The 15,153-nt window shown below is 38.5% G+C and overlaps 3 protein-coding genes across 3 annotated transcripts; all 3 read right to left on the bottom strand. All coding sequences in view use genetic code 12, as the record gives it.

The window, feature by feature from the left end:
- Positions 1-6,319: 6,319 nt before the first annotated feature.
- I9W82_002791 (uncharacterized protein) lies at positions 6,320-7,069 on the bottom strand (the record flags this gene model as incomplete). Its single annotated transcript, XM_067691685.1, has 2 exons — positions 6,320-6,625; positions 7,052-7,069. 2 exons carry the CDS (start codon positions 7,067-7,069, stop codon positions 6,320-6,322), a joined length of 324 nt encoding a protein of 107 aa, XP_067550026.1.
- A 2,494-nt stretch (positions 7,070-9,563) lies between these two features.
- On the bottom strand, positions 9,564-9,848 carry I9W82_002790 (uncharacterized protein; the record flags this gene model as incomplete). The annotated part of the gene is made up of 1 exon (XM_067691684.1): positions 9,564-9,848. The coding sequence occupies one exon, from the start codon at positions 9,846-9,848 to the stop codon at positions 9,564-9,566; it is 285 nt and encodes a 94-aa protein (XP_067550025.1).
- Positions 9,849-12,429: 2,581 nt separating this feature from the next.
- I9W82_002789 (leucine-rich repeat domain-containing protein) lies at positions 12,430-14,502 on the bottom strand (the record flags this gene model as incomplete). Its single annotated transcript, XM_067691682.1, has 1 exon — positions 12,430-14,502. The coding sequence occupies one exon, from the start codon at positions 14,500-14,502 to the stop codon at positions 12,430-12,432; it is 2,073 nt and encodes a 690-aa protein (XP_067550024.1).
- Positions 14,503-15,153: the final 651 nt, after the last annotated feature.

The raw sequence follows: 15,153 nt of genomic DNA, 5'->3' as shown, positions 1-15,153 counted from the left end.
ACATCCTAACCTCCTCAATACTTTGGACATCCTAACCTCAATGCTTTGGACATCCTAACCTCAATACTTTGGACATCCATCCTAACCTCAATACTTTGGACATCCTAACCTCAATACTTTGGACATCCTAACCTCAATACTTTGGACATCCTAACCTCAATACTTTGGACATCCTAACCTCAATACTTTGGACATCCTAACCTCAATACTTTGGACATCCTAACCTCAATACTTTGGACATCCTAACCTCAATACTTTGGACATCCTAACCTCAATACTTTGGACATCCTAACCTCAATACTTTGGACATCCTAACCTCAATACTTTGGACATCCTAACCTCAATACTTTGGACATCCTAACCTCAATACTTTGGACATCCTAACCTCAATACTTTGGACATCCTAACCTCAATACTTTGGACATCCTAACCTCAATACTTTGGACATCCTAACCTCAATACTTTGGACATCCTAACCTCAATACTTTGGACATCCTAACCTCAATACTTTGGACATCCTAACCTCAATACTTTGGACATCCTAACCTCAATACTTTGGACATCCTAACCTCAATACTTTGGACATCCTAACCTCAATCTCCCAACCTCGGTGTGAAAATGACCCTCTCTCGGCTGTTATTGTCCGTGTGTCACGTGTGTCTTCTCACGTGTGTTGTATTACTACTGTGTGCTTATATGCAGTACTCGAACATCAGCAGTAAAAGCCCAACGCATTTCACACAATATCGTCTCTGAGAAAGAAAGAAGTAGCTGGGTAGCTTTGAGTAGTGTGTGTGAAGCTACTGTCAACTTGTCAACTTGTCTCCTCTCCTCTGTCTCCAAATATATCTGTCTCTAAAAATGACTACTATTTCTCCCAATTTTGTTACAAACTGTTCAATACTTGTGTCACTGTATTGAGTGTCAGTCAGTATGTAACTGCATATCAAATGAATACTCTGTTCAATTGTGTAAGCTGTACATTGTCTTGTTCATAGACTGTGTGTCTGTTCTGCTTGTCTAGTATGAAAAGGTCGTGTACTGTTGCCAAAAATGAGTCTCAAATGAAAAGAGTGAAGTAGTATAGACTGTGCAATTAGTAGTAAACGTAGTACTCTAATGTCTCCTCTAGATATAAATATGATATACGATGCTACTAGAGTTGAAAATACTCATCTGTGTCTAGTTCTCCTCTGTAGTTCTGTCTTTTCAATCAGAAATCACATCCTATGTGTTATACTCCTTAGTACTCAACCCACTGTGTCTCTCATCTCTAGTGTCTCCTTTCTCCTCCCTCGGTCAAACTGCTTATTCCTAACCTTAAATCTCCCAACCTCGGTGTGAAAATGGCCCTCTCTCGGCTGTTATTGTCCGTGTGTCACGTGTGTCTTCTCACGTGTGTTGTATTACTACTGTGTGCTTATATGCAGTACTCGAACATCAGCAGTAAAAGCCCCAACGCATTTCACACAATATCGTCTCTGAGAAAGAAAGAAGTAGCTGGGTAGCTTTGAGTAGTGTGTGTGAAGCTACTGTCAACTTGTCAACTTGTCTCCTCTCCTCTGTCTCCAAATATATCTGTCTCTAAAAATGACTACTATTTCTCCCAATTTTGTTACAAACTGTTCAATACTTGTGTCACTGTATTGAGTGTCAGTCAGTATGTAACTGCATATCAAATGAATACTCTGTTCAATTGTGTAAGCTGTACATTGTCTTGTTCATAGACTGTGTGTCTGTTCTGCTTGTCTAGTATGAAAAGGTCGTGTACTGTTGCCAAAAATGAGTCTCAAATGAAAAGAGTGAAGTAGTATAGACTGTGCAATTAGTAGTAAACGTAGTACTCTAATGTCTCCTCTAGATATAAATATGATATACGATGCTACTAGAGTTGAAAGCTAGTCATCTGTGTCTAGTTACTCCTCTGTAGTTCTGTCTTTTCTCTCAGAAATCACTATAATGTGTTATCCCTCCTTAGTACTCAACCCACTGTGTCTCTCCTCTCGAGTGTCTCCTTGTCTCCTCCTCTCGGTGTTAATCTGCTTATTCTCGTGTTTAAATCTCCCAACCTCGGCGTGAAAATGGCCCTCTCTCGGCTGTTATTGTCCGTGTGTCACGTGTGTCTTCTCACGTGTGTTGTATTACTACTGTGTGCTTATATGCAGTACTCGAACATCAGCAGTAAAAGCCCCAACGCATTTCACACAATATCGTCTCTGAGAAAGAAAGAAGTAGCTGGGTAGCTTTGAGTAGTGTGTGTGAAGCTACTGTCAACTTGTCAACTTGTCTCCTCTCCTCTGTCTCCAAATATATCTGTCTCTAAAAATGACTACTATTTCTCCCAATTTTGTTACAAACTGTTCAATACTTGTGTCACTGTATTGAGTGTCAGTCAGTATGTAACTGCATATCAAATGAATACTCTGTTCAATTGTGTAAGCTGTACATTGTCTTGTTCATAGACTGTGTGTCTGTTCTGCTTGTCTAGTATGAAAAGGTCGTGTACTGTTGCCAAAAATGAGTCTCAAATGAAAAGAGTGAAGTAGTATAGACTGTGCAATTAGTAGTAAACGTAGTACTCTAATGTCTCCTCTAGATATAAATATGATATACGATGCTACTAGAGTTGAAAGCTAGTCATCTGTGTCTAGTTACTCCTCTGTAGTTCTGTCTTTTCTCTCAGAAATCACTATAATGTGTTATCCCTCCTTAGTACTCAACCCACTGTGTCTCTCCTCTCGAGTGTCTCCTTGTCTCCTCCTCTCGGTGTTAATCTGCTTATTCTCGTGTTTAAATCTCCCAACCTCGGCGTGAAAATGGCCCTCTCTCGGCTGTTATTGTCCGTGTGTCACGTGTGTCTTCTCACGTGTGTTGTATTACTACTGTGTGCTTATATGCAGTACTCGAACATCAGCAGTAAAAGCCCCAACGCATTTCACACAATATCGTCTCTGAGAAAGAAAGAAGTAGCTGGGTAGCTTTGAGTAGTGTGTGTGAAGCTACTGTCAACTTGTCAACTTGTCTCCTCTCCTCTGTCTCCAAATATATCTGTCTCTAAAAATGACTACTATTTCTCCCAATTTTGTTACAAACTGTTCAATACTTGTGTCACTGTATTGAGTGTCAGTCAGTATGTAACTGCATATCAAATGAATACTCTGTTCAATTGTGTAAGCTGTACATTGTCTTGTTCATAGACTGTGTGTCTGTTCTGCTTGTCTAGTATGAAAAGGTCGTGTACTGTTGCCAAAAATGAGTCTCAAATGAAAAGAGTGAAGTAGTATAGACTGTGCAATTAGTAGTAAACGTAGTACTCTAATGTCTCCTCTAGATATAAATATGATATACGATGCTACTAGAGTTGAAAGCTAGTCATCTGTGTCTAGTTACTCCTCTGTAGTTCTGTCTTTTCTCTCAGAAATCACTATAATGTGTTATCCCTCCTTAGTACTCAACCCACTGTGTCTCTCCTCTCGAGTGTCTCCTTGTCTCCTCCTCTCGGTGTTAATCTGCTTATTCTCTTCCTTAAATCTCCCAACCTCGGTGTGAAAATGGCTGTCTCTCGGCTGTTATTGTCCGTGTGTCACGTGTGTCTTCTCACGTGTGTTGTATTACTACTGTGTGCTTATATGCAGTACTCGAACATCAGCAGTAAAAGCCCAACGCGTTTCACACAATATCGTCTCTGAGAAAGAAAGAAGTAGCTGGGTAGCTTTGAGTAGTGTGTGTGAAGCTACTGTCAACTTGTCAACTTGTCTCCTCCCCTCTGTCTCCAAATATATCTGTCTTTATAATGTTTCTGTTAATATTTTACTGTACACAGCTTGTATTAATGTGTCAAGCTAAAGAACTGAATCAAATAAAGCCAGTACTCTCTCCTTTAATCTCCCCCGTGTTCTGTCTCCATATCACCTCTCGTTCCTGTCGTATCACTGCTTCTGCTCACATAATCAACAATGTACTGCTTACATAATCATCTTACATAAAAGCCGCACATTGTCTCAAAAAGGAAATAAATTTTGCCCCCCATATCTTACAAACAAGTAACTCTATACGTCCCTGATTAGTACAGACATGTCTCTTATGCTTGTCTTGTAATAATGAAAACACTATCATTACTTTAAATGTCTTCTTCCGCCACTTTTCTTTTCAAGTGCTAATTTTCCAAAAAGTTCACCCAAAGTTGGCATAAAAATAAATGAAAAATGTTATCAACTGCACATTTTCTTGTGAATAATTGATACTGCTTGATTAACACTACTGGAGTATACTTTACCTGTTATATAGCGTATCTGTTAATGTCTCTGTGTTTACGAAAATCTGTATACCTCATTACTCTCTGTTTCTAGTACTGATTACGTAAGGGCTACCATATCGGAAATAAATATTTTTCCGCATCGGCTCCAAAATTCAACCGAAAATCAACTTCCATTTTAGGAAACTCGCGCGCACTTTTACGAAAGAGAAAAAAGTCAACAACCTTCAACAATTTAAACCAACACACCAGCGAATACAAACAACTATACACCACACAAAAAATATAAAACACAACCTATTTTTATATGACTATACTGGCTTGTCTGAGTTCAGAGAAAAATACTTTCAAAAATAAATTAATTTCGTAGTCAAATGTTGTGTATTAGTCTTGTATTACTCTGTAATTGATAGTTTATTACTTGTGTTGAATTGATGTAACAGTACGTAGTCCAGAATTGTGCCTCTCTGAATGTAAAAATCAACTGTGTAGACAAAGTATTGAGAAAAAGCAAATTTCAAGCGCGAAAAAAATAGATTTCATATCCCAATTTTCAAATTAAACACAGCATATTAACACATATTTGTTAGACAAGTTTCTATATATATATATCATTGTAATCTATACACCTGTAGCTACACATAGATACCATATAAGCCCAATATGAAATAAATTGGTAGACTTGTCTTTATAGTCTGCATTTTGCAAATACGACAGCATAACAATACAACTTTGTTAAACAAGATACCAGTTTAGTATATCATTGTAGACTACTTAGTAATATCTATATACAGACACTACAAGCAGACTCATATGACTAGTATTGATGCACTTACCATCGCATGTAGTTACGTCTTTAAAATTGATTCCGCCAAAAATGAAGTGTTGAGAAAAAAAAATATCGAGCGAGAAAAACACAATTTCAGATCTTACTCAGCAAAGTAGATACAGCACAACATGACATATTTGTTAGACAAGTCTCGATCTATCTATATAATTGTAATCTATGCACCTGTAGCTGCATATTGACACCATATAAGCCAGATATGACAAGAACTGATGATATTGTTTGTAAATCCTTTGCTTAAAGAATACAAAAATTATAGACAGTATAATATCACATTTTTATTAAACAAGTCCTTAGTTCAGTACATCATCATAGAACTATCAGCTGTAGCTTCACACAGAGACTACAAAGAGACTCTTATCACTACTATTGGTAGACTTATGATCCCATGTAATGACATCGATAGAATCGCGCAATATTTTTTTCTCCCCACAAAAACGCGTCAAACAGAGAAAAAAAAAAAATGAAACCACAACAAACGAAAACATAACAAAATAGATGAGATAGATACTTGTTCGATATAGCTATTAGCATATTAAAGCAAATAGAGCCCACATGTAAAGGCAATGCTGTGAAGCTATAAGTTTTAGCTTGTAAAGAGTGTAATACAATAAAGACAATATATTATAAAGATTAGAAAAAAATTATGTGTATTAAAACTATATAGTTGTCCTGGGAAAAAACTTCCATCAACAGATAATCACTCTTGACCAAGAACATATGTCATTGATAATAGGTGATGTTCAATACTCTATTGATGACTTTCCCACAATTTAATTGATTTGAAAAGTAACTAGCACCTGCGATAACAAAGAACTGTTCAGTATTCAATTTGTCTGAGATGACAGTTTATTGCTTGAGCTGTTGCAACTGCGTCAGTAGTAGGTAGCCGACACCTCTTTTAGCAATTGATACTCGAAGATCAGGAATGACGCTGGTGGAAACACTGTTTTGTCTTCTTCATTTGCAAAGTATAGTTGCTGTGTGTCATCTGGTTCTCCGGTCACACTTGAACGATACGTCTGTTGATATGTCATAATTGGGGGGGCACTGGAGGGAGACCCAACATGTGGAGGAGAAACCCTGAGCAGCTTGTTCAGTTCCTGTTATTCTTGTAGCGTGTAGTTTGGAGCAGCTCAGCACCAGTGCTAGAAATAGATCCAATTGACATAGATTCACTGGTGTTGCCTTATACTCTAGCTTGTGTCATTCAACCCTCAAACTTTGATGCTCATGAACAGAGCAAAAACCAAAATCAGTGTAACAGCTTGTTCACTTGTCTTCCAATGTAACAGCTTGCCCACTTGTCTTCCATTTAACAACATGACCACTTGTCTTCCATGCACCAACGTGACCACTGTCTTCCATTTGGCAACAGGACCACTTGTCAACCATGTATCAACATGACCACTTGTCTTCCATTTGGCAACAGGACCACTTGTCTTCCATTTGGCAACAGGACCACTTGTCTTCCATTTAGCATGTCCACTTGTCTTCCATCTAGCAACTTGCCCACTTGTCTTCTATGTAACAGCTTGCCCACTTGTCTTCCAATAATCAACATGTCCACTGGTCTTCCATCTAGCAACATGCCCATTTGTCTTCCATTTAGCAACATGACCACTTGTCTACCACTTGTCAACATGACCACTTGCCCACTTGTCTTCCAATGTAAGAGCTTGCCTACTTGTCTTCCATTTGGCAACTTGCCAACTTGTCCTCCAATGTAACAGCTTGCCCATTTGTCTTCCAAATATCAACATGCCCATTTGTCTTGCAGTTATCAACTTGCCCAATTGTCTCACATTGATCAACTTAGTCATAATGTGTTAAGGCATGAACTTCACTAAAGTGAAGACTCGACATGACTTGCAAAGTATCGAAGTTCATTCTTGAATCTTCGACAAGATAAAACGAAAAGCAGGTTGAGATGCCAGCATATCTCTTACCTCAATACTTTGCTTCATTTGTTCACCTTGCGATAATTAGAAACTTGCAATTGACAGTTAGTGACAGAAATGCGTCAGCTGTTGTACAATTTTAACGTTCACAATGTGATAGACAGAATATAACTCAATTGCATTGTCGAGAATAGCAATCACGCGTCTATATATTATGTGTAAAGAATGCAACGAAGTATATCCTAGTGTGGGACTCCTGCTCTGCTTGTATACTAATCACGTAAATCTCCAACATCGACACAAGTACCAACTAATCTTTGAACTGACTGTTCTTTCTCACAACTCGCAAGGTCAAAGACTCTCTGGACAATGGCTGACCATGTTGAGCAACAGTACTGCCTCTATAACATATTTTCTTTGAATGAAGTAGTAAAGCATATGAATTGCTAAGTCAAGATATCTGTGCATTTGTACTTTTCTTTAAGACAACAAAATTACCAGTGTAGCATAGGCTTGTGGAAGTTCAACCTGGGAGTGGTAATCCAACTATGCTGACTATTTTAGACATGTTGATTTGTTTGAAGTGAAGTACACTATGATGGATGGAGTTGTAAAGAAGATAAAGAATTAAGAGTCAACAAAAAAAAATGAAATGAAGAAGTATAAATAAACACACTAAAATTGATTGGCTCTGATGAACCGCTCATTCTGATTCGTCATTCTGCACTATCGGATCCGAGAAGAGGGAACCGCCCACGCTGTTCGCCATAATTGCACGACCATAGTTAAGAAAAGAGGAAACCGCCCACGCTGTTCGCCATAATTGCACGACCATACTTAAGAAATGAAAAAAGGGCCCACGCTGTTCGCCTGAAGTACACGACTCTGGCTGCAAAATAAATTCAACATGGCACAACAACACAATTTTGTATGTCAAGTGGGCACCTAGGTGTCTCAGTAAGATCTATATACTCATAGCTACTTATAGACACCATATCATTGTAGTAGAATGTATACTCGTGGAGATATTTACCTTTTCTTATATTTTGGCAAAATTTACACTACCCCTTAACTACTGTAAAATAGACACACCACAACAACAAAAATTGTTAGACAAGTAAGCAGTTTAACATATTGATATGATCTATAGACCTGTAGCTATTCATAGAGACCTTAACTTCAACGATACAGTTAAAACTCGTGTACTTATTAGCAATGGCCCACGCTTACCGCCCACGCAAATTATGCACCGCCCACGTTTTTTTTTTGTTAGCGCTTAACTATGGCGCGCGCCCACGCAAAAAGCAAGTTTGTATATAATCTTTAAAATTGATTCGGCCAAAAATGAAGTGTTGAGAAAAAAAAAGCAACAGAAAAACAAAATTTCAGATCTCAATCAGCAGACTAGACACAGCACAACATGACATATTTGTTAGACAAGTCTCGATCTATCTATATAATTGTAATCTATACATCCGTAGCTACACATAGACACCATATAAAGCATATACGACAATAACTGATGATATTGTTTGTAAATCCTTTGCTTAAAGAATACAAAAATTATAGACAGTATAATATCACATTTTTATTAAACAAGTCCTTAGTTTAGTACATCATCATAGAATTATCAACTGTAACTTCTCACAGAGACTATAGAGAGACTCTTATCACTACTATTGGTAGACTTATGATCCCATGCAATGACTTCAATTGAATCGCGCAATTTTTTTTTCTCCCCACAAAAACGCGTCAAACAGAGAAAAAAAAAAAATGAAACCACAACAAACGAAAACATAACAAGATAGATGAGATAGATACTTGTTCGATATAGCTATTAGCATATTAAAGCAAATAGAGCCCACATGTAAAGGCAATGCTGTGAAGCTATAAGTTTTAGCTTGTAAAGAGTGTAATACAATAAAGACAATATATTATAAAGTTTATAAATTTTTGTGTATTAAAACTATTTAGTTGTCCTCGGAAAAAACTTCCATCAACTGATAATCACTCTTGACCGAGAACATATGTCATTGATAATACGTGATGGTGAAACTCTATTGATGACTTTCCCACAATTTGATTGAGTTGAAAAGTAACTAGCACCTGCGATAACAAAGAACTGTCCAGTATTCGATTTGTCTGAGATGACAGTTTATTGCTTGAGCTGTTGCAACTGAGTCAGTAGTAGGTAGCCGACACGACTTTTAACAATTGATACTCGAAAATCAGAAATGATGCTGGTGGAAGTACTGTTTTGTCTTCTTCATTTGCAAAGTATAGTTGCTCTGTGTCATCTGGTTCTCCGGTCACACTTGAACGATACGTCTGTTGATATGTCATAATTGGGGGGCACTGGAGGGAGACCCAACATGTGGAGGAGAAACCTTAAGCAGCTTGTTTACTTCCTGTTATCCTTGTAGCGTGTAGTTTGGAGCAGCTCAGCACCAGTGCTAGAAGTGGCTCCAATTGACATAGATTCATTGGTGTTGCCTTATACTCTAGCTTGTGTCATTCAACCCTCAAACCGTGATGTTCATGAACAGAGCAAAAACCAAAATCAGTGTAACAGCTTGTTCACTTCTCTTCCACTTGGCAACATGACCACTTGTCCTCCATACACCAACATGCCCACTTGTCTTCCATTTGGCAACATGACCACTTGTCTTCCACTTGTCAACTTGCTCACTTGTCTTCCATTTAGCAACTTGCCCACTTGTCTTTGTTTGAGCAACTTGCTCACTTGTCTACCATTTAGCAACAGGACCACTTGTCTTCCATGCACCAACGTGACCACTTGTCTTCCATTTAGCAACTTGCCCACTTCTCCTCTACTTGGCAACATGACCACTTGTCCTCCAATGTAATAGCTTGCCCACTTGTCCTCCAATTATCAACTTGCCCACTTCTCTTCCATTTAGCAACAGGACCACTTGTCTACCATGTATCAACATGACCACTTGTCCATTTGTCTTCCAAATATCAACATGTCCACTGGTCTTCAACTTGCCCACTTGTCTTCAACTTGCTCACTTATCTTCAACTTTACCACTTGTCTTCAACTTTACCACTTGTCTTCAACTTGCCCAACTGTCTTCCAATGTAACAGCTTGCCCAACTGTCTTCCAATTAGCAACCTGCTCAACTGTCTTCATTTAGAAACTTTCCCAATTGTCTCACATTGATCAACTTAGTCATAATGTGTTAAGGCATGAACTTCACTAAAGTCAAGAATCGACATGACTTGCGATGTATTGAAGCTCATTCTTGACTCTTAACGAAAAGTAGGTTGAAATGCCAGCATATCTCTTACCTCAATACTTTGCGTCATTTGTTCACCTTGCGATAATTAAAAAACTTGCATTGGACAGTTAGTGATAGAAATGTGTCAGCTGTTGTTACAATTTTAACGTTCACAATGTGATAGACAGAATATAACTCAATTGCATTGTCGAGAATAGCAATCACGCGTCTTTGCATTATGCGTAAAGGATGCAACAAAGTAGATCCTAGTGTGGCACTACTGCTCTGCTTGTATACTAATCATGTAAGTCTCCAACATCGATACAAGTACCAACTAATCTTTGAACTGACTGTTCTTTCTCACAACTGGCAAGTCCAAAGAATCTATGAACAATGGCTGACCATGTTGAGCAACAGTACTGCCTCTATAACATATTTTCTTTGAATGAAGTAGTAAAGCATATGAATTGCTAAGTCAAGATATCTGTGCATTTGTACTTTTCTTTAAGACAACAAAATTACCAGTGTAGCATAGGCTTGTGGAAGTTCAACCTGGGAGTGGTAATCCAACTACGCTGACTATTTTAGACATGTTGATTTGTTTGAAGTGAAGTACACTATGATGGATGGAGTTGTAAAGAAGATAAAGTATTAAGAATCAACAAAAAAAGAAGTATAAATAATTACTGTAAAATTGATTGGCTCAGATGAACCGCTCATTCTGATTCGTCATTCTGCACTATCGGATCCGAGAAGAGGGAACCGCCCGCTCTTTTCGCAAAAAGTACACGACCATAGTTAAGAAAAGAGGGAACCGCCCGCTCTTTTCGCAAAAAGTACACTACCATAGTTAAGAAAAGAGGGAACCGCCCGCTCTTTTCGCAAAAAGTACACTACCATAGTTAAGAAAAGAGGGAACCGCCCGCTCTTTTCGCAAAAAGTACACTACCTTGGCTGCAAAATAAAATCAACTTGGCACAACACAACAATTTTGTATGATAAGTTCTCAGCTAAGTGTCTCAGTAAAGTCTATATACTAACAGCTACTTATAGACACCACATCATTGTCATAGTATGTCTGCTCGTGGAGATATTTGAGCTTTCTCATTTTTTGGCAAAATCTACACTACCCCTTAACTACTGTAAAATAGGCACACCACAACAACAAAAATTGTTAGACAAGTAAGCAGTTTAACATGTTGGTATAATCTATAGACCTGTAGCTATTCATAGAGACCTTAACTTCAACGATACAGTTAAAACTCGTGCACTTATTAGCAATGGCCCGCGCTAACCGCCCGCGTTTTTTAAGGGTCGCCCGCGTTTTTTTTTTTTTAGTGCTTAACTATGGCGCGCGCCCGCGCAAAAAGCAAGTTTGTATATAAGGTATCTACTGAGCACAGATGACTAGGTGTTTACATTGGTGTCTTTGTTGAGAGTACTGCTGTCATCCAATGATGTCTTGGTGGAGATTGTTGCCTTCATCAAATCAAGAAGCACCCCAGACAAAGCAAATTCAGGATGATACAGTGAATGCAACATGCTCTTACCATTACCACTGTAAGAGCCTACTGGTGAAAGTTCTCAAACGACAGCAGTACTTGGTGAAGATTGTCCGTTTTGCAAGTTGAAACAAGAGGGACATGCCACACATCGGATACTACTTGGAATACAGAGATCACTACTGTCAATTATCAATCACATCGAGCCAAGCACTTAGAGCTACTTGGTTTAACAAAACAATATTGGAGGGAGATTGCCACAAGCTGTTAAGTTGACAATCAATTGAAGACGCCAACCTGAAATGATAAGAGAATACAACGAACGCAACTGCAAATTACCCAATAACACTGGTCCAAACAACTTCATAATGCTAGTGGGAATTCAAGAGCAGTACTTTCTTGAGAGTTGGCACATTTTATCAGTTTTGAGAAAAGTTGGATGACTTAGTTCAGAGCTTGTTTGAGAAGGGGGAAACAAGTACAAAAACTAGCAGAAATACACTAGGAGACATCACGCCTTTAGCTGGATGCAGCGTTCAAGCTGGAGGTTTGCCTTTCGAAATAGAAACTGGTGTTACTCCGTATAGGCAACAATTGCTAAACTATTTGATTCGAAATTGGTATATGCTATATATTTCTTATGTCGTGCAACTATAACTTTATTATATAAACCCTTCAACATTATGCCGCCCTCTCCATCGCACCACTGATTTCCCACTTCTCAAAATACTCTTGGGAAGTTGCCAAATGCAACTTCACATTAATAACATCTTCGTTGAATTCTTCCTCCTCCAACTCAACTTTAAACAACCTGGGATGACTGCCGATTGATTCATCTGCAATCTCTTTTATCATATTGTCATGCAAGGCAAGATACATTAGTTTAGTCGGGCCTGGAAAAGTCAACTTAATCTTCTTAATCAAATTACAGGAAACATCCAACGCTTCGATTGAGCAAGTCTGAAAATCAATACAACCATTGCGAATTCTGTTATCTGCAACATTCAATAAGCGCAACCTCTTCAAGTTGGAAAGCTGAACTGGAAACTCAGTCAAGTTGTTGTGCGACAAGTCAACCTCTTCCAAACAACCTGGTAAATCAACATCAAACTTGGATAAGTTGCAATAGGACAAAATCAAATACTTCAAACACGATCCAAGTCTCAACGTCATATTCTCAAGATTGCATCCCCTGAAGCACAAATACTGCTCAGCTGCACCACTGTAAGACTCAGGTATTTTCTCACAATACTCAAAGCTCAATGCATCAACATCTGGCAACTTCAAACCTTCAAATTCCGTTCTGTACAACGTCAACTTCTCAAGTCTCTCCACATTGGATAGGTCAATGGTCACGATTCTATTGTCCCTTAGTTCAACTTGTTTTAAAGTTGAAGGATATTGCACTCCGTCAATTTTAGCGAGTGTACCACGAGGACCATAAAGACCTGTTAATTTCATACTTTTCAAACGCTCTGGAAATTTTACCTCAGAAATTGTAGATGCACGACAGTTAATCCACAATTCATCTATTGAGTCAGGCAATTGTGCAGCTTTCGCATCACACATAAAGCTCACTAATAAAATGAGTTTTCTCAACAGATGAAATCTAGAAAGATCCAAAAACCCATCACACGTCATACAGTAGCTTTCCAGTATCTTTAAAGCTTCCAAACCTATAGGAAGCAAGTCCAATAGATCATTTGCTTCAAGTGTGCCAACGTAGGATAGTGAAACTTTGAGCACTTTCAACGTTGATGGCAAGTTCATTAACACAGACAAATTTTTGACATCACAAAGTTCTAATGAATAATAAGGATAAACCTCCAACTGGGAAATCGGGCGTTCAATAAATAGCGACCTCAAGCTGCAACGCTCTTCTTTAACGGCCTTGATCAACAACCCAAAGACATTTTCATCTAGTCTCTTGAGACAATCAATACTAGTGTTTGTATCGGCATACTTTATAATGCTTTTTATTAAAGCCTCATCGATATCCTTCTCATATTCTCCTTGTATCTTTATGTTGCGTGACCCCTCTATCATATTGGACGTGTCGACAGTATCCTCACTTAACCAGCCCGAACAGACAAGTCTGAGCATTTGTACAGTAGGGAGTGAACATACATCATAACCATCTAAAACATTGAACAGAAGTTTTTTCATTTTCGGACAATTGAATGAAGAAACACGGCACAAGTGATTATTAAATACTTCAAGGTTCTTGAATGTAACGCCTCCATCCAATTCCTGAAGCCTCTGGAATTTCATAGTCAACATGACAATCCGATCGCTAATATGTTCAAACAGCTCCATAAACTTGTTCATATCAAGTTTAAACGCGTAGCCAAAGTCCAACTCAAATACTAGTGCCACAGTACTACTTGGTTGTAAGGCCCTTATCAACTCAAGTAAATCAAGAAGGTCAACCATATGACAAAGTCCGTAGGAGATCTTGGATGTGGTATGTATCTGCTGCTCAACGCAGTAGGTCTCTGTTAATTCATATTGCTCCCTACTCAATGAATTTGGATCTTGAACTCTCAGATCAGGGTAGCCATCGTCTCTGTAATTCCTGGAAGTTTGGTGGTAGTAGGTGAATCCTCTTGTAAGTGTGTGGTGAATGGCATTTTTAATGTTTGGATTGTGCTGCAAAAAGGATCCCTCAAGTAATTGAGTGATCTCCTTGACCTCAACGAAGGAGAAAATGCTCTGCAAAATGTCCAACTGGTACAAGTCAAGTTTGAGTCTCATGGTGATGTATCAACAAGGGGTGAAAATCTGAAAAAAACATATCTCAGGGGTAAAAATGGGACACATAAATAAGTTTTTCATGCTTCACCAAGTTTTTAAGTTACCTTGTTCAATCCACTTGGATGATTTCATTTGCCAAGCACAGCCAGCATAAAAATGGGTAGGTCAACGTCAATTTGACGTGATAGTTCATCGCTTGGAGTGATGCTGGATGGCTTTAATGTTACAGCGATAAAAGTTATTCTTGTCCTCTGACGCGTTAGTTTTGGCTCTGAACAATCTCTGTCAAAGTTGACTGCGGCTTCTTGTCAATGCATTCATAGTAGGACGCCAGTTTCATCAATCTGTACTCAAATCCTCATGCGATACCCTGTACAGTATCTTTGCCACTGTTGCTTTAATGATTATGCAAAACCACAAACTGCTCTGCTGGGGCTTCGGCTCTTTTACTTTACATTGACAACTTGGTAGGTCAGGTTAGCTCATCTTTGTTATTTGAGGTGAAGATACATGACAGTTTAACTTCTTTTAGGATTGCGCAGTACACTATGATGAGCTAAGCCATGATGCCATAGCCTTTTCGATGTGACTGTGTAGTCGAGTGAATGCCTGAGATTGTATTAATGGAAAGCGATCACTTTGGATTTCTTT

The sequence above is a fragment of the Candida metapsilosis genome (genome assembly GCF_017655625.1).
Source record: "Candida metapsilosis strain BP57 chromosome Unknown scaffold2, whole genome shotgun sequence".
Taxonomy (NCBI): Eukaryota; Fungi; Ascomycota; class Pichiomycetes; order Serinales; family Debaryomycetaceae; genus Lodderomyces; species Lodderomyces metapsilosis.
Note: the sequence above shows the minus strand (reverse complement) of the source record. Positions and strands in the feature narration are given on the sequence as shown.